Source organism: Corythoichthys intestinalis, chromosome 18, assembly GCF_030265065.1.
Source record: "Corythoichthys intestinalis isolate RoL2023-P3 chromosome 18, ASM3026506v1, whole genome shotgun sequence".
NCBI classification, from domain to species: Eukaryota; Metazoa; Chordata; class Actinopteri; order Syngnathiformes; family Syngnathidae; genus Corythoichthys; species Corythoichthys intestinalis.
Window position 1 is genome coordinate 25,382,817 of NC_080412.1, and position 20,014 is coordinate 25,402,830.

At 37.1% G+C, this 20,014-nt stretch overlaps 1 protein-coding gene across 5 annotated transcripts in view; it reads left to right on the plus strand.

Moving 5' to 3' along the window:
* usp25 (ubiquitin specific peptidase 25) overlaps positions 1-20,014 on the plus strand; it is a 73,413-nt gene that overhangs the window by 15,394 nt on the left and 38,005 nt on the right. For all 5 annotated transcript variants that reach the window (XM_057820386.1, XM_057820387.1, XM_057820388.1 and 2 more), the window contains exons 5-16: positions 340-502; positions 1,288-1,374; positions 2,137-2,274; positions 4,974-5,050; positions 5,872-5,945; positions 6,432-6,583; positions 12,762-12,889; positions 14,099-14,194; positions 18,429-18,593; positions 18,913-19,151; positions 19,274-19,344; positions 19,420-19,648. In XM_057820386.1, coding sequence (XP_057676369.1) covers positions 340-502; positions 1,288-1,374; positions 2,137-2,274; positions 4,974-5,050; positions 5,872-5,945; positions 6,432-6,583; positions 12,762-12,889; positions 14,099-14,194; positions 18,429-18,593; positions 18,913-19,151; positions 19,274-19,344; positions 19,420-19,648 — 1,619 coding nt within the window. The remainder of the gene's footprint in view (positions 1-339; positions 503-1,287; positions 1,375-2,136; positions 2,275-4,973; positions 5,051-5,871; positions 5,946-6,431; positions 6,584-12,761; positions 12,890-14,098; positions 14,195-18,428; positions 18,594-18,912; positions 19,152-19,273; positions 19,345-19,419; positions 19,649-20,014) is intronic.

Here is a 20,014-nt window from a genome sequence, read left to right on the forward strand (position 1 = left end):
TTGTCATATTTCCTCGTCTTAGTTCTTCATATCTCCAGTACTTTTTACTGTGTGCTCTTGTTTTTGTTAAAAAATACTTCGCACACTATGAAAATGAGAGCGCCACTGCCACCCACTGAGTGGGTGTTAAATTAGATTTCATTCTAGTACGGCAAAAAAGTATTTTCCCCCGAGGTCGCATGCGCCACCCCTGGCATCGCTCTGCGCCCCACTATTTGAGAAGTACTGAATTAAAGGAAGTTACTTTGCAAAGCATCCCCAATTTTAAATGCGATTAGAAAAGTCCACACACAAAGGGAATATAATGTAAAGTTTTGTTTATTACTCTTATGTGCCCAGAGTTCTGGAGGCCAGCATAGCAGAGAATAAAGCAAGTCTAAAGCGCACCCACACTGAAGTATGGAGTGATTCGCCAAACCCACATGACAGGAAGAGGATAGACAACTGCCCCGTAGGCTTGAAAAATGTCGGCAATACCTGCTGGTTCAGTGCCGTCATCCAGGTGGGCACACCCAAACACACATGCACATGCATGCTTTCTAGGCAAATTGTTTTGCTCAATATTGTGAGAATAACAAAATACAATTTTGTCTTTTGTAAATATTATTCATTTAACTTAGTGTTTGATTCAAGTGAAACATAATTTATTAAGGTGTCATATTTGTATCCGATGTTTCTTCTAAGAAACACATTAAGAGTAGCTGTGAAGGAAAATGTCTTTGAAAGACTGCCTGCACCGTAATGAAACCAATTGGACCAGAGCTTAAATATGCCAGCTAAACACTGGACACTATCATCACATGTTGCCTTGCTCCTCTGTAATGTGACTCCCAAGCCTTTTTGAAGAAGACTGTATGAACTCGAGCTTGATGCTTTTAGAACAAGAGATGTTGTCAACAACATTCCCATTTCATAACAAGGTCTAAGATCTCTGAAAAGGTTTGTGTACTCTACAAGAAGACTGCATAATGACTTAAAGCAATGTTATTGTTTGATTTATGTTGTCATTTGCTGACATTGTTGGGTGATTGTTCTACCCAACTGGAATACGTTTGTCGTTCCTCTGCTAGGTCTGCAAATTGTTCAGAGGTCTGGTCAGAGATTTAATTTTGTTTTTGTATACACATTACAAGTTCTGAGCTGTCATATTGGGACCAAAATTAGCTAAATTCAATACAGTTCACAATGTTATCTGACTATTCTATCTGTTTACTTGCTGTTTTTTACTATTCAATGTACTTGGACATTCAATAAATAAAATATCTTAATTTCATTTCGATCTCCCAGTCTCTGTTTAACCTGCTCGAGTTCCAGAGACTGGTACTCCACTACTCTCCACCGGCCAGGGTTGATGATCTTCCCCGAAACCAGAAGGTAGGAGGTCTAGTGCTTTACACTGGAGCCCATGGAGGCACTGGCACTGTGCTCTTGAAATACTGGATTGTCTGTACTGATGAATTTATTATTTGACGTTATCGTCATATTGTACCCACAAGTCTTTTTGCCATTTCCATGCGCAAAGGTACAGTACTGTTAGTCTTATTAATTAGCGCTACGTTAACTTAATTTTAGCTTGTCCCGAATGTCGCTCCTCTGCTCTCAGAGTAAACATGGTGCCTTCGGTTGAGCTGCATAATTGAAGATGTGCTGTAGTGTTATGCAAGCGCTGTCTTACAGTGAATACATGAAACAGTGTTCGCCAGTGTTCTCCAGCTTGAAATGCTCCCACACTTTTGACATTTTATGCTTTTACTTGGTGCCTTTCTCTTTGCTTTTGTCGGCTTCTTCGTCGTTACCTCTGTAATCATGCATGGTTGAAATCAAATACTGTATATCCGCCGCCTCTGTCTTCTTTCTGTACGTGACGTCAGCGCGTTATGCCGCATTAAACGTAGTCCTGGCAAAACGTTAAGCTTAGAGCTGGCGAAATGAAACAATTCCTCAAGGCGCAGAAAATTTCTCGATCGATTTTTAAAATCGAGTTACTCGAATTATTTGAGTAATTGTTTCAGCTCTAATATTATGTATGTACAAAACTGTGGTGTTCCATAATCGTTTTCGTTTTTCACATGTCCTCTTTGGATGATTGGTTGCCCAGCCCTGCATTAAATTCTCTGTGTATCTTGCTGTTTGTAGGAACACCGGAACCTTCCCTTCATGCAAGAGCTTCGGACTCTCTTTTCCCTTATGGTTGGATCCAAGAGGAAATATGTAGATCCGTCACGGGCAGTGGAAATCCTCAAAGACGCCTTTAAGTCCAGTGAGTCACAGCAGGTAAGCCATAAATTGTCCAGCTGAGCATGATAGTCACTTGACACAATAAAATCACATTCAAATAATCAACAAAATTAGTATTACTGTATTTATAATGTAATTTTATTTAGTACTTTTCATGCACTGGTCCACAAAGTCATTCCGCAATAGAATATTGTTCATTGGCCCATTCCACTTGACCAGTTTTGTAGAAACTCATGAAATATGACTAAATAAGAAACAATGAGGCAGGGTGAACATGACTTGAAAGAAGGAGTATTGTATATTGTATGTTTAGACAGTGCATCTCAATTATTACTAATTATAATGTAATAAAAAAAGATGCACGCATTACTGCACTTGTTTATAAGGTGCCTTTTATTACACATACAAATAAGTGAAAACGACTAACTGGTATCTTTTTAAAACGGCAGCCAAAGCAAAAATCTCGTGCCATTCACAAATGCATTTTTGTGTCTTTAGAATATTTACATTAAGCTATTGTCTTTTAGTCATTTTGCAGTTTCCTTGCTAATGCAGGGTTTATGCGGGTCATTAAAAAGCATTAATAGTCATTAAATCGATTTGGTCAAAATTCAGGCTTTAAAAAGCATTCCATGACATTAAATTAGATATTAGCATTAAAAATTATGTAAACTTGATGGTTAAAGAATTTTTTTAAAAAACATAATTAGCGTTATCAAACATTTTAAAATGATATGGGATAATATCGACATCGTTTTTTATTATCGGTTTTGGGCCAATATGCTTGTTGCTTTCAAAGTGACTGTAGAAGCCTTTGTTCAAGGGCTGGTCACTGCTTAGCACAGCAGTTATGCTTATTGACCATTAGATGTCTTCAAACCAAGATGGTTGGGATTTGTTACGTGAGCATACTATTTGCATTCATGGTGCAAGAATTAAATTAACAATAAATGATGAATGAAAAATAACGAATTATAAAATACCTCATTCACTTTACTGAAGCTGTGTGCCTTTGTTTTTGTTTTTGAGCCAGAAGCACCTTATTGCAGCCTTATTAGCACTTTGTACTTGCACTTGATCTAATGTTTGCTCCATTTTAATTTCAACGATAAATATAGTGGTGCAATATAGGCACTTTTTCCATAACCTCAGTTGATGTTGTTCCCTTTTTTTCACTGTCCAATGTTAATTGGAAAACCTTGAAATTGTTACATTTATCATTATTAAATTATCCCCTGGGGCATTACAATACAATTAGCCATAAATATGTTAAGTCAACGAGCGCATAGATCGGTATCTGTTTGATATCGGTTATCGGTTAAAAAGTCGTTATTGGACAACTCTACTAGCCATTTGTATGTGTGAAACTATCTGCAGTTGGGCATGGCCATTAAATTAGTTTAAAGTGGCGTTAAAAAGCATTAAAAGAGATTTGCTGATACCTGTAGAAACCCTGTAGTGGTTAAAATTTCAAATCTCTTTAGTTGTGCCTTCTTTTTACTGCCCCAGGCCTGACAGCAAATTTCCTTTTTGCTAACTCAGCGTCAGTGACTATGGGACACTTAACCTTTCTTATCTGTAACAATTAATCCTCAAAACCACATCATCCCTTGCTGAACTATGCAAAACCACATTTCTACAATGTGAGGCCCTCCTGTCAGAACACAAAACTCTTTGGTTCTTCTCCTTACATAAGCGGTAGTACTTAGACAGTGGCTTTGTGGCGTGTAACTGGGGTCAAGCACCTGGCCTCGCCACTCATCAGTCATGCCGCTTCACTTAATATTAGTCAGGTTGGGTATGCATTGACCCGAATCAGCAGTGAGTCCTTAGGTCTAGGAGTAGTCACATGGTCATAAGATTTCTTTGAAATTCAGCAATTTAAGAACTCATCTGTGACGATGAAACATTTCAAATCTTGAGTTTAGGTTTTATGAGCAGACTATTTCAATTTCTTGACCTACTTCACTCTCAAAATCTCGGCTGACAAAACAATATTCCAACAGTGGTAGGGGGAGAATGGGGTTGGTTTTCAAGCGGGTTGGTGGGAGGCAATTACTTTTTTAAAGATTTATTTACAATTTTTAAGGTCTTCACAATTCTCTTTAAAGGCTTCAACACAATAGACTGCTTTTCGTGAAAACAATGTATTGCTGTAATGAAGGATATTTACCAAAGCTAGATTAAAATAACTGAATGGTGTGATGACTCAGTACAGGTGGTCCCTGGGTTTCGGACAAGTTACGTTCCGACTCTGGTGACGTAACCTGAATTTCCGGAGTCAGAATTAACCCTTTAAGTACTCCTAAATACCCCCCAAAATCCCCGAATAACTATACAAAACATGTATGGTATTATATTAATAAAGTAAAAAATACGTACGTATGATGTGTTCTGTTCTGTTGAAGCAACATTGTAAACATGTTCGAATATGATAATGTTAACATGTATTTTTTTTTAATATTCCTCATTAATACAATAAAAAAAATAAAAATAAAGTGACAACCAACCCAATGGTATGTGACAGGTAATCAACCCCAAATTGGGAATTCACAAAGTGTCAGGATGTCTTTGATAATAAATTACGGTACTGTTAAAAAAAATAAAATAAAAACAGAAAAAGAGTTTAAAATGAAATTGATGTCAAATTTAACCCAATGCAACCTTGTTTTCCCCAAATATAACTGATCATGTTCCTCTCTTTTACAATGCAAGTTACGTTCTTTGCTCTACAGCAGGATGTGAGTGAGTTCACGCACAAGCTCCTGGACTGGCTGGAGGATGCCTTTCAAATGAAGGCTGAAGAAGATGGGTAACTAAAGAATTTTTCAATGGACCAGTTTGAAATACAGAATAAATTATTTATCGATTATCTATATTACGGTTGCAGCTATTGATTCTTTAAGTAATCGATTAATATATCAATTAGTTCAAATTATTGAGTAATCGGGTTAGGAACATTTAATTGTTGCAGAATATATTTTAGGAGATGTAAAACAAAGCTTGCTAAGATTGTACTTTCAACAGAGCATTAAATGTGAATACAAAAAATATCAATTTCATATGTCATTTCAGAAGAGCAATACATACATTTAAAAATAAATTAAAGTAACTGAGCTTAGCCTAAAACGGTATACAGAAATAATGAGGATCTAAGTAGAACAAAAGAACAATTGGTTAACTTGCATAGCAAAAATCTAAATCTATTAAGAAATCGTTCAAACACATATTCCTGCAAAAAACTGCTGAATATACTTCTAATGTGAATTACGAATGCATAAACAATCATATTGTCTCAAACAAAAAGTTACAACCTTATGTTGGTCTTAACAGGCAGATGGATCCGGCCATGTTGGATGAGTTATGTTGTATTCATTGTTGCCACTAGAGGGCAGTGTATCCACCCAAATCAATAAAACTACATGAAAACACTTTCAAAACAAACCATTACAACGCCACTCTAATTAAATGAGTCTTCGAAGCAGCAAAATTCTGATTCAAAGCGTTTTTCTAATCGAATTACTGGAGTTATTCGATTTAGCGTTGCAGCACTAATGTATATTGTCGGTATGCTTTGTATGCACTTTTCGCTTATTTGTTTTCATCTTTTTTTTTTTTTTTTTAAACTTTAAGGGAAGAAGACAAACCAAAGAACCCAATGGTTGAACTATTCTATGGGCGATTCCTTGCTGTTGGTGTCCTTGAAGGTAAGATAGGATGTCAAACTGAAATCCATACAAACAAAAACAAAACAAAAGTGTGAGGAAAAGAAAGTGTGGGTGGTTTTATTGTAGTCCCCATAAAACATGTCTTTGCCCCTGGTAATGAAAGGTGACCTTGCCTTAATGAGTTAATCTTCATGTAGAGGAGTGCTGATGCATTGATCGTGGAAGACCTTGACAGCTGATTGACATTGTGGTTATTATGCATAACAATACTGCTCAGAGCCACCAAAACCTAGGCCTGTTGGTCTAAATTGAACTTTGTCACATCTGCATGTCTGACCCCCCCTCCCTTATCATTGTAGTGTAAACAACACTAATTAATGAATGATGTCTCGCGGAACAAGAGAGAGCAGCCGAGGAGACAATGAGCACAACATAAATTCTGTTACACTCCCACAGCATAAACTTATTTGGCACTTTTCCTCGGCAGTTACGAAGCCCTTGTCTAATATGTGTGCAACTTCGTAGGTAAACAATTTGAGAACACAGAGATGTTTGGCCAATACCCGCTGCAAGTAAACGGCTTCAAGGATCTGCATGAGTGTCTTGAGGCAGCGATGATCGAAGGGGAGATTGAATCCCTACACTCAGCAGAAAACTCGGCCAGGTCTGGACAAGAGGTCAGTGTCATGAATAAATGTCTTAAAATTAGGGCTGTCAAAATTATCGCGTGAACGGGCGGTAATTAATTTTTTAAATTAATCACATTAAAATATTTGACGCATTTAACGCACATGCCCCGCTCAAACAGATTTAAATGACAGCACAGTGTCATGTCCACTTGTTACTTGTGTTTTTTGGTGTTTTGTCGTCCTCTGCTGGCGCTTGGGTGTGACTGATTTTATGGGTTTCAGCACCATGAGCATTGTGTTATTATTGACATTAACAATGGCGAGCTACTAGTTTATTTTTTGATTGAAAATTTTACAAATTTTATTAAAACGAAAACATTAAGAGGGGTTTTAATATAAAATTTCTATAACTTGTTTTTAACATTTATCTTATATAACTGCAAGTCTTTCTAAAAATCATTTCTATCCATGGATCACTTTAACAAATAATAATGTTAATGCCATCTTGTTGATTTATTGTTATAATAAACAAATACAGTAGTCATGTACGTTGAATGTATATATCCGTCTTGTCTTATCTTTCCATTCCAACAATAATTTACAGAAAAATATGGCATATTTTATAGATGGTTTGAATTGCGATTAATTACGATTAATTAATTTTTAAGCTGTGATTAACTCGATTAAAAATTTTAATCCTTTGACAGCCCTACTTAAAATATAATGTTATCACTAGAAATGCACCTTAAATTAGGTGGCCGCAACGTGATCAAAAATGTCGTTTCATTCCGAAAAGTGCGTGATTTTAGTTAGCACTCAAAATGGAACTGCACCTGTGACATTCACTTCCCAGTTTTAGATCTTCTCTCTTCTTAGCTCCTTTAAATAGCTAAAAATGAAGCTACAAGGTTTTCTTTCCAGCATTGGATACCTATACATTGTTCATTGCCGCATGCGAGCAAAGTTCTATTTTCTCACGGCAACTCAACTGCAAGCAAGCTTAATTAAAAGGGTGCATTCAATGGCCACTCAGAGAAAAGGCTGTCAAAATGATCCCTTCAATTACTGTCCGGAAACTCAAACTAGAGAACACCAAAATATAATACAAATTGTGAAGATACAACTACAAGTACAAAGGGGGTGTCTGTGAACCATGAGCACATTATTCGCAATTTGAACATGCTTGTTACTCTAACAGTATAATGGGTCAAATTAAGCATTTAGTTTTGTATTTAATCATATTTTATGTTTTGCATTATTTAAATGCCAGTATCTAATAAATATTATAAAATATATTTTTAATGTAATTCTAAACATTCGGAATTTAATTGGAGAATTCGGCGTGTCCAGTCAGCCTACCATGCATATTTTTGGGATGTGATTGAACCCTTGATCTCAAAACATTGTCACTGTCATTGCACTGCTAATGCCACAGCATTGCCATTTACATCACCACATTCTGCTAGTCACTTGTTCACTTTATTCCTAATCTGTGTACCCTGTAAACTCTGTTTTAATATTAGCCTTATTGAAGGGAAAGTTCAGAATTTTTGACATCAGGCATAATATTCGAGTTAGTGGGGGTTTAATTAGTCGGTGGAGTTGATTTCGACAAATTATGTGCAGTTTGTCAGTTATTTGTTAGTTTCTGCGATCCGGAGTGGCTAAGATAGCGCTAAACCCCGCTAACTTGAGGATTAAGCGTAATGTCAAAAATTCTGAACTTCCCATTTAAACTTTTGCTTTTGTCTTATGTAGAGCATGTTATGTTTGAGCTTTAAATCTCATTGTACTCTGTACAATTACCATAATATTCTATTCTATTCCATTGGGCAGATGTGCTAAGATCTGCCAACAGTGTCACCCTTATTAAGAATTTATATTCAATAAGAACAAATAAATAAATAAATAAATAACCTGGAAAAATTAAAATGTGAATCATAATTCGCTTAATCGTGGTTTTCTTTGTGTACATTAAAAAATAGCTTTTTGTAACGTTTAAGCACAAATTGGTCAGATACATATATTTTCTTAAATGTATACATTGATGATAATTAAAGATACACGATAATATCGGCTGCCGATAATTATCGGCCGATAATGGCAATTATGACGTCACACAGATAATACAGATAATAAAAAAATCAACTGATAATGCAATCCGATAATTATATACTTGATTTAGCCTCCAAATGTGCGCAACCAAGCAGTTTTCTCCACTTCTTCACTGCTGCCTGCTCAACCCCTCCCCTCTCTGAAGCCCCTGTGGGAGGAGGGGTTTAGGAGTACGGCGTCATAGAGGAGGCGGTGTTACACATCAGTGTTGAGGCGCTCTCACTAGCGTGCGTTACTTTTCCCGTGTGTGAAATTAAATAAACGACGCTCTCGCCATCTACAAAACAGTTCCTCAAGGCCTAAAGAATGCGTCCTCATTGAACACCACTAGCACTAACCCAGCAGCCATTTAAAACTGCATCACAATGATTTTTGGAACGAATATGCTGCTGCTAGCACGAATGCTAAAGCTATTGTTAACAAATAAACTATAAAGGAAGCTACGGGGCTTGTGACGATACAGAGACGCTGCGGTCCTCCCGGAGTCGGGGTGTTTGGGAATGCAGCCCAAAGCGAGTGGTAAACTCCCATCTATGGCTAAACACCTCACGAGATCGATAGTTGACAAGTAGCTGTCTTCCGATGGAGCCCGCCAGTCCGGCAGGCCGCCGCCTCGCCCTAGGCGGGTAGAGCATGAGAGCAGAGCCATGCACCGAATGCGCCGCAGCGAGCCGGCCGGGGCGGGCGGATATACGGTACGAACTTTGCTGCCGCCGCCATTCCGGTTCAAGACAGAGGCCTGGCGCGGGTGCTAATTTGGCAGCCGGGCGGACTGAAGGGCACAGTCGGGAGGAAATTCCCGAAATGACCCGATAGCCAAACCGCTGGATGAAAAAATAATGCAGTTTATATGACCACGATTCTTCGTGAAAGACATGTCGATCACATCAGTTTTACCACGGACATTTACACAGGGGATGTCAACAAACCATGTTTATCATGACGGCACAGTGGTTAGTTGATAATTGTAACATGCACCAAACGACACAAAGAAGTCATCCAGTCAGTAATGCATTCAGTACGCTTTAAATTTATGACGTCTTAATCAGATCATTCTTCTTAAATCTAGTCAAATAATTTTCCCCATCTTGTTTGAGTGTTGAAGACTAGTTGAATGCGCCAGATTATTCCACTTACTTGAACTAAATATTGCAATTTGTTCTTATTAAGCCCAAACATCTAAAAAAATAAGGTCATTTTTCACCTAAATCAAGAAAAAATTGCTTTCAAATAATGTTTTGAACCATACATATTCTTGAATAAAGAACATTTCTGACAAGTTTTTTTTTTTTTTTTAGGATTATGTATAATAATTTATTGCTTAAAATAAGGCTGTTAATCTTATTTTCAGCTGCCCATTTTTCTTCAGGAAATCTGAGTGAAATATACTTGAAGTGCTGGCAGTTAATTTAACTTATTTCCAATAGATTTACACTGAAAACAAGGGACTTTAACTAGTCTTAAGGAGCTGTGTTTTTGCTGTGTAGTAATGTTATACTTTAGGAATGGCATACTTTTAAAGCCATTTTTGTGCAACCTATGTATTTATTCTGTAAGTAATTGTTGCCAAAAGTTTACCATTACACAATGTCAGACAATCTGTCTTTATTTAGATGTTGGAATTTACTACTACTACTACTTGTTCACATTTGATGTTGAAAAAAAAGAGCAATATTATTTTTGCACAGCAATATTTTCTCTTGTGTATACTTTAAAATTTTACATAAATCTTTAATAAAATTATCGGCTTGACATTATCGGTAATCGGTTGGAACGAGGAGGAAATTATCGGTTTTCGGTATCGGCTGAAAAATACATTATCGTGCATCACTAATGATAATTCAAGAGAAGGACAATTCTTCAATCAAGGTTTAATCAATCAGGGATTCTTGGTCAATTTATTACTCTTGAATCCCATTCCTTCTTTGGTCGTGGGTGTTGTGTATAGAATTTTAAGGTGGAAAAATAACGTATCACATTAAGTGATGATGCTTTCTCTGGCAAATTCCAGTCTCACTGTTTTGTATATTTGTGTTACACACCACATAGTGAATCAGACAACATGTGCAGGCATGGAGGTGGAGAGTGAAAGGTGCGTGCAAGGAGCGCTTCACCTCATAAGCTCGGGATGGTAGAGTTGTTGCCTTGCCAGTAATGAAGAATCAGACTGCCATCTCGTCACAGGGTTTATGCGGGTCATCAAAAGCCTTAAATGTAGTTAAATGGATATTGTCAAAATTCAGGCCTTAAAAAGCATTAAACTAAATATTCGAGGCATTAAAAATTATGTAAACTTGACGGTTAAACGTTCTTTTTTTTTTTTTTTTTTTTTTTTTTTTTACATAATTTATTAGAGTTGTCTGATATAATCAATTAGCCGGTAATATCGGCCGATAAAATCATTTAAAAATTGATAAGATAATATTGACATCTGTTTTTCTATTATTGGTTTTTGGCCTGTTGCTTTCAAAATGAATGTAGAAGCCTTCTGCCTTGATACAAGGGCTGGTCACAGCCTAGCACAGCAGTTATGCTTGTTGACCATAAGATGTCTCCAAACCAAGATGCTTGGGATTTGCTATGTGAGCAGACCATTTGCATTCACGACACAAAGATTAAATGAACAATAAGTGACTGAAATATCATGAATTATAAACTCATTACATACATCATTCACTGTACCGAAGCTGTGTGCCTTTGTTGTTATTTTGAGCAAGATGCACTGTGTGAGCCATACGTGATGTGGCAGTGCCTTATTGCCACTTTGCACTTGCACTTACACACAAAAAACTCAGGTCTGCACTACCGTATTGGCCCGAATATAAGACAGTGTTTTTTACATTGAAATAAGACTGAAAAAGTGGGAGTCGTCTTATATTCGGGGTCTAGACATTATACCCATTCACGACGCTAGATGGCGCCAGATATCAATTAAGCGAATGCTGAACTTCAGGAGTAATGTTCTATCATGATAGATCTCAGCTACTCTCAGGTTTAACCAGTTTGCATTATTTTATTGCAATGTTTTTCCTTATTCAGATTTGTTTCAAGACTACAGTTACAGTTAGACCTCACTTTGATGGTTAATGCAGTTATTGCAATTTTGTTGTTTTATCACAATAGATTGGTATATTTACATTTCAAAAACCAGAAGCCATTCATTTACGAATGTGATTGCACTTTAGTTTACATATTTAAATGTTCAGATATTAAGATTTGAATGAGGCAAAATAACACGCTTTTTCTCTCCAATATATTGTTAGAACAGTTTGTTTCAGATGTACTGTAATTATTTTCTGTATAAAAATTAATTTGGTGTTCAAAAAGTCTTTTTTTCAAACTTGAGTCTTGAAAAAAAGGGGGTCGTCTTATAATCAGGGCCGTCTTATGTTCGGGCCAATACGGTATTTGGATTTCTCCAATAAATACAGTGGTGCAGTATAGGCTCTTTTTCCATAACTTTAGTTGAAGTTGTTCCATTATTTTTCACAGAATGTATATTGGAAAACATTGAAGTTGTTACTTTTATCATGATTAAAGTATCAAGTGAGGCATCACAATACAATTAGCCATCATATGTTAAGTCCACGACCGCATATATCAGATCGGTTTGATATCGGTATCGGCTTTTTGGAGTTGGACAATATCTGGATATCATCATCGGTTAAAACGTCATTATCAGACAACTTTACTTACAATTTGTGTGTGTGAAACCATCTGCAGTTGGGAATGGGCATTAAATTTGTTTCACGTAGCGTTAAAAGTTACATTAAAAAGCATTAAATTGAATTGCTGATACCTATAGAAACCTTCATTTGTCCACATGGTGGCTTCAACTGTGAACCTGTATTTACAAATGCTGACGAACGAATGAAGTAGAATGAAATCACTGAAAAGTTGACCTCGTTGTTCTTTTATTGTTTTGTATTCTACAGTACTGTATATAAGGTGAGATTAAGTACAACCACAGCAACGGCAGTAAACAAGTGGTAGCACAGTGTGACAAAAAGCTCCTCACCTGAATGTAGTGAGGGAGCACAACTACTGTTTTTCTGGTGTACAACTTGAAACCAATGGATTTAATGAGCTGAGCAACATTGTTTCCTTTCAGCACTGGTTCACAGAACTCCCTCCTGTGTTGACTTTCGAGCTGTCAAGATTTGAGTTTAATCAAGCACTTGGACGGCCTGAAAAGATCCACAACAAGCTTGAGTTCCCCTCAATGCTCTACATGGACAGGTGATACACATTAAGTTTAGTAAGAACAATTTTTTTCATCGGTATGGTAAATGATTACGGAGTTACAGAAGTGAGCAAACAGCGAGCACTTAGAATGTATTCTGTTGGCTCCCATGCAATTTTGTCAATTAATTTTCTTTTTGTCGTGTACCAAAATGCCGTTAATAGGCTGAAAAGTGACTAAAAAAACTGAGCAATTGTGCCAACTTCCAAAACCAAGGCAGTTAACTGCAAACAACTGTGTGGTCTTGCATTAACTGGTGTTTGGGGGAAAAGTGCAAACGCATTTATCCACAATGCCTCTTCTAGATGTAGCCAAGTTGTGCGCTCCAGTGACAATTTTAAGATAGAGACTGTCAGTACAAAAAATCTGGTGGATCTCTGTGATAAATTGCATCACATTTAATCAACCATACCTGGAGATGCAAATTTAATTCAGTTTGGCAGATACCTAGCTAGCAGTCTGATGTTTTTTTTAAGGAGTTTATTACAAGCATGTTCAGGTAAACCGTAACAAGAAACACGCATAGTAAAAGAATTGCGCGTACTGTGCATTATAATGCAAAATTCTGGAAGACACTATTCACCTGCTAACAAAAAATAGCACAATTTGCTTTATTTCGATCTCGAAACAATTACTTTATATTTGAATAAAATGTTACCCTACTCTCGACTTTCTTATGTTTGAATTGCTCATTCCTCAAAACTTCCAGTAAAAAAACAAACAAACAAAACAATAGATTAATTCATTAAAAAATCGTGAGAAGAAGATTGTGTGATATGAAAAATAAAATTGTGTTCCGTTTTGGGCCAGAGCTCTCAGTCCTAATTCAAAGCACTGTTAATAAACAGTAACTTGTTATTCTGATGAATCAAACAATTCACAACTATACTCTAGCCAACACAGTTGTTTCTTCTTTGTCATTGTCTTCTAACTAATTGCACCAACCCATGCTCGTTGTAACGGTAGTGCTGTACATTAATTATTGGCTCCTAAATATCACAGCATATTGTTAATGTTCATGTTGCGTCGTATTTTAGTTTTTCTTTTCTTTTCTTTCTTTTTTTTTTTTTTTTTTTGTTGAATTATGTGTGCAGCTGTCTAAAGGCTATGACATCAGTAATGTTACTTCCACTTCACTCAGTTTTTTACCCCAATGAACAGGTAATTAGACTGAACCCTCTGATCTCATCTGATATTCCTTTCAGATACATGGACAGAAACAGAGAAATAACCAGAATCAAGAGGGAGGAAATCAGAAGACTTAAAGAGCATTTGACTTTGTTCCAGCAGAGATTGGAAAGGTAATAATCATAGTAACAACACTACATGCATATTCTACCACCAAGTAGGATTGTTTACATATTAACTAGGGATGTCCCGATCGCATATTTTTGCACCAGAGTCCAAGTCACCTGATTTGGAGAATCTGCCGATTCGGAGTCCTGATCCGATACCAAATTTTTTTTAAAACAAAAATTCCAAATATTTTATTGTCCCTCCGTGCCGCCTTCATAATGTGAATTATTTTTAAACAAGAATAACGTAGAAAAATGCATGTCTTTATTAGGGCTGTCAAATTTAACGCGTTAACGGGTGGTGATTAATTTTTTAAATTAATCACGTTAAAATATTTAACGCATGTGCGGAATGATCCGCTCATGCATTGTCTCAGATTGCAATGACGCACTTCAGAGCTAAGAGGCAGAGAAAGGTGTCTTGTTTTGTGCTTTTTCTTAACAAAGGTATACCACACGCGGCGTGCTGGCACTTTGTTTCTCTATTAGCACATTCAGCTTCAACATTAACACAGCTTATGGCTCTCGGCAGGCCGTAACTCTAACTCACTCCTGCATCATTTGAGTAAATAACATGTTGGCGCCGCGGTCACTTCAAGGTGCCTCAGATAATTCTATATCAGAATATTACAAAAGCAGTGTTGTTAATAATGGCGTTACAATATAACGACGTTACTAACGGCGTTATTTTTTTCAGTAGTGGGTAATCTAATTAATTACTCTTCTCATCTTGGCAACGCCGTTACCGTTACTGAGGACGGAAAGGCATGCGTTACTATGCGTTACTATATTGGTTGAAAAGTCTGAGGGAGACGGACTCACCGAGACGACAGAGCAGAGCAGGAGTAGGGAGGAGGCAAGAAAGTTGTGACGCCGAGCAAACGCGATGCTAGGTAGCTCCAATAATACATGTTGTAGCCGATAGCCTACAAACTACGCCCGCATGTTATGGTAGATATGATAGACATGGTAGATATCACATGTACTGTACATAGATATAACTAGATGCAAAATGACAGACATGGCACTAAATGAGTTAGTAGACAGCCGCCATCTTAAAGCAGTAGACTTTTTAGGACGGCTCTGTTGTAGAGAACCTTCCTAAGTAACTTTTTATCTAAAATACTTCTAAATCGGCAAAATCTTGACTTGAATCTATCTTTAAATGATGAAACAGTTTTAAAACTTTCATATGTCGAAAGTAGAGAGAAGGGAACTAATGCAATAATGGGAGCAATTTTAACAACTTTTAACAGTTGATTCAAGGTAAAGGGTAAATTAGGGTAAAGAATTGGGCTCGGGCCAATTGTACCAAAAACCTTCACAAAAAACTTCACATAGTGTGGCCAATGTTTTTTTTTTTTTTTTTTTTTTTTTTTTTTTTTGAGGGGGGAAAAAAAAAGAAGTAATTATCACCAATTACTTTGCCAAGTAACTAATTACTCTTACATTCAGGTAATTGAGTTACTAACGCAATTACTTTTTGGGAGAGGTAATTTGTAACTATAATTAATTAATTTTTTTCAGTAAGATTAACAACACTGTACAAAAGGCAAGTGGACACAGGCGTTCATTGGACCGCGCCGTTTATTGGCATGAGCTTCGGCAACTCCTTCACAACAAACATAAGTATCATTTAGTGAAAACACAACAAAAATAATATCTCTCAAAAAAATAATGTTCACAAAAAGAAAAGCACTTCAATCTATATTAATGAGGCCCTATTCTCACACAGTTAAACAACCGTCTTGTGTCTTATCTTTCCATTTCAACAATAATTTACAGAAAAATATGGCATATTTTATAGATGGTTTGAATTGTGATTAATTACGATTAATTAATTTTTAAGCTGTGATTAACTCGATTTTAAAAAACTCGATTAACTTTTTGCTTCATTGAGTGAGTCCACTCAAATCCACTCATGCGTTGACGCTCACGCTGCTGAGAACAGCCTCTCACTTACACAATGAGTTAACACAGCCCACTGATGCCAGTTTAATGATGATTGACAGATCCGTGCCTTTGATCGTAGAGCTACCAAGCTTCTCTGACAAAATCAAACCTACAAACGTGTCAATCATCTATAAGTACCAAACACAAGCTAGACAGTTTGGTCACACTGCATAACAGGAGGGAGGGTGAGAGGCTGTGGCGCTGTACGAGCATGAAGCAGAAAAAAGAGGATACATACATCCGAAGAATTTCTCTAAATTGCTGTCCGGTGTTTTACAAGGAAGTCTTTGATTCTTAGTTTTGGCAAGTGTTGTAAACGTGGCATTAGGAATAACTAAATTTTTACAGGCTGAAGGACTGTCAGGTCGACAATCAAGTAGTTGCTGTTGTTCTTCTACCTTTACTTGTTGTGGACACTAACTTTGAAATCCTAATCCTCTTTTATTTGAGAACCGATCGACTTGAAACCGTGGTAGCTATTAAGCATGGGCAATTATCAATCGATCTTCAGAGCCTGTTGTTTTTTTTTCTTCTTTGTATCAGTAGATTACCGTAATTTCCGGACTGTAAGCCGCAGGATTCAAAATGAAGGAAAAAATTTGCCGTTCATAGTCCAGTGGGGCTTATTTGTTGATTTATTTGGGTTATTAGGTAACACTTTATTTGACAGCAGCGTCATAAGACTGTTATAAGATCGTCATAATTATGACATGACACTATCATGGACATTTCTGAATGCTTATGTCATTGTTATCCGGCAAATTATGTCACTAACTCCATTTATGTTCAGCTTGCATATTTTACATCCATTCAAAAGTGAGATAATTTGCTGGATAACACTAAATGACATCTGTTATAAGCATTCATTAATGCTCATGGCAGTATCATATAGAGGCGTGCAAAATTTCCGATTCTTAGATTATTCGCGATTCGGCCGTGGAAGATTCGAGAACGATTCACAAACATCCAAATTCCGATTATTGAATTATACCAGGTAAAGCGGAACTAAAACGCAGTCAGCGCGGTCTTCGGGACGCAATGAGGAACGGACCGAGAGTAATTATCATGTGCAGCTAATGCCACTAGGTAAAAAAAAAAACAATAATACCTGACTGCGGCCGTCAGCCGCTACAAACAACATCCGGTTGCTAGTTGCTACAAACATACGGCAACATACGACTATGGTAGATATCACATATATCTAGACTAGATGTGAATAGACAGACTTTCCCGCGCTAGTAAACAGGCGCCATCTTAAAGCAGTAGACTTCTCTAGAAGGCTCTGTTGTACAGAACCTAATTACTTTTTATCTAAAATACCCCTAAATCGGCAAAATCTTGCCTTGAATCTATCAAATCAAATCAAATCAAATTTATTTATATAGCCCTTTACAAAACCCGAAAGGTCCCCAAAGTGCTTTACAACAAAGACAAACATGGCACATAGTAAATAAAAGGCAGGAAAGTATTATACAATGACATTAGGAAGAAAAGAAAAGAAAAAAAAGAAACGAAACATCTAGTATCTCTAGTATCATATCATAATTATGATTGTCTAATGAGTCTTATGGCGCCATTGTCAAATAAAGTTTCACCAAAAAACATAACTCGCAACTAATGAAACAACTGGAACAGTAACTGAAGAAATATTTATAACACTGAACATAAATTTTGATTTTTATTTACATCTGTAGTGCTGCAATGCATGCTTGGAGGCATGTTGGACAACAACAGTGTTGACAGCAGGTGGCAGCAGAGGTTGCTTATCTTCTCCAAGAGAGCAGTGATGGCCAAATGAAGCTTCTTGAAGCAATGAAGCTTTGCAGCCAATTGGTTCAAAGCTTCTTGGTGGTTCATTTGGTTATATGACAGTCGTATGATGACGCTGTCAAATAAAGTGTTACCGGTTAATATCTTTTGGTATAAATATCCCATAGTTCAGTGAGGACGGCTGCGGCTTATTGTTCAGTGCGGCTTATCTATGAACAAATGCCGTTTGTGTGCCAAATTTGTTGGGTAGCGGCTTATAGTCAGGTGCACCTTATAGTGCGAAAATTACAGTAATTGCAGACTTATTATTGCCGTAGGTAATGACTTAGCCTATAGAGGGCATGCACAACGCTCTTTGTTTACAGCCTTCAGGCTGTACTGTAACACACTCCTGCTTGTTTTAGACTTAAAAAGCATCTCTGCTGGCAAGAGATTATGTACAAAGAACCTATTCAACAAATTGTCCTAACACGCCATTGCATTATATGTTTGTTTTGATTTCCCTGTCAACACAAAGGTATCTGAGCTATGGCTCTGGCCCTAAGAGGTTTCCTCTGGCAGATGTCCTCCAATATGCAATGGAGTTTGCTTCTAGCAAACCTGTGTGTACTTCTCCTGTGGAAGATATTGACTCGTCAGCACCCCCTGGTGGCACAACTGGACTACAGCTCCCCTCTCAGAGGTACTGTACGTTTACAATAAATTACAAGAGAGGAAAATCAATGACTTAAAAATTTGGAGAAATGTTGAAAATGACTATACATAAATGATTTTTTTACCTTACCTGAAGTCAGATTTTCATTATATTTTACACATAATCCTTCCTACAATATTATATTGATGTCTTATAGCTTATTGTATATTGATGTCAATAAATACAGAAATCTTCACAACCATTTAAAAAAAAATATTCGGAATTTCATTAAGCATGTGTGTGCATAAAAATACTCTAAGACCTTTGTATCTCCTTTAAACCTGGTACCCATATTTTCACCCTTCAGCTTGCCTGAACAGGACTCTTTGGCTCCTGCAGAGAGCTCAGGCTCTGCCTCAGGCCCTGCTTCTACTGTCACTGCAGCCCAGCAGCAGAGAGCACCGATTCATAAGCCTTTCACCCAGTCCAGACTACCTCCTGATCTCCCTATGCATCCTGCTCCACGCCACATTACTGAAGAGGAATTGAGGGTGCTGGAGGGATGCCTGCATCGATGGAGGAGTGAAGTTGAAAATGATACTCGTGGTAAGTGTATTCATTTACTGCCTGCCTCTGTATATATTTTCATTTAGAATGTTTGCCACTTAATCTTAAAATACACTACACAGGGTAATTACTCATCAATTGTTTTATATTTCTGTCACCAGATCTACAGGAGAGTATAAAAAGAATCCACAGAACAATTGAGCTGATGTACTCAGACAAATCAATGTTGCAGGTGATGTCATTAGTGGAATCATTCGTCATTTAGTTGCCTTTATTTGCACTGAAAATTACTCTTGTGTTCTTAAAGGTCCCCTACCGGCTTCATGCAGTGCTGGTCCATGAAGGCCAGGCCAACGCAGGGCACTACTGGGCCTACATCTATGATCCACATCAACGTTGTTGGATGAAGTACAACGATATCTCTGTTACAAAATCCTCCTGGGAGGAACTGGTTCGGGACTCGTTTGGAGGCTACCGCAACGCCAGTGCCTACTGTCTTATGTATATAAATGAAAAGAAGCCCTTTCTCATAGAAGGTAATTAGTGATATTGGTAGTTTTGTTGAGTAACTAAATGTAATGATAAGAAGAGTATATTTTTTATAACCATGTAACTAATTTTTAGGACCTCCCAGTTCGAGTGGCGTTTGAATGATATTTTTCCTGGTCGGAGGTTGGAAATCTCCCGACTTTCCACCCTCCTCAAATGCAGCATAGGTCCATTCCTCATTATAAACAAACAAAAAAAAAAAAACATACCAGTATATAAGTCGCACGATAATTGAAGTCAATTTTTCGAGGGGGGGAATGTGTCGTTAGTCAGTTGTCGCCAAGTATTGAAAACACGGTCACTAGTATATATATTAAGCAGCAAAAGAGCATTTGAAAAGAATTGAAAAGTTG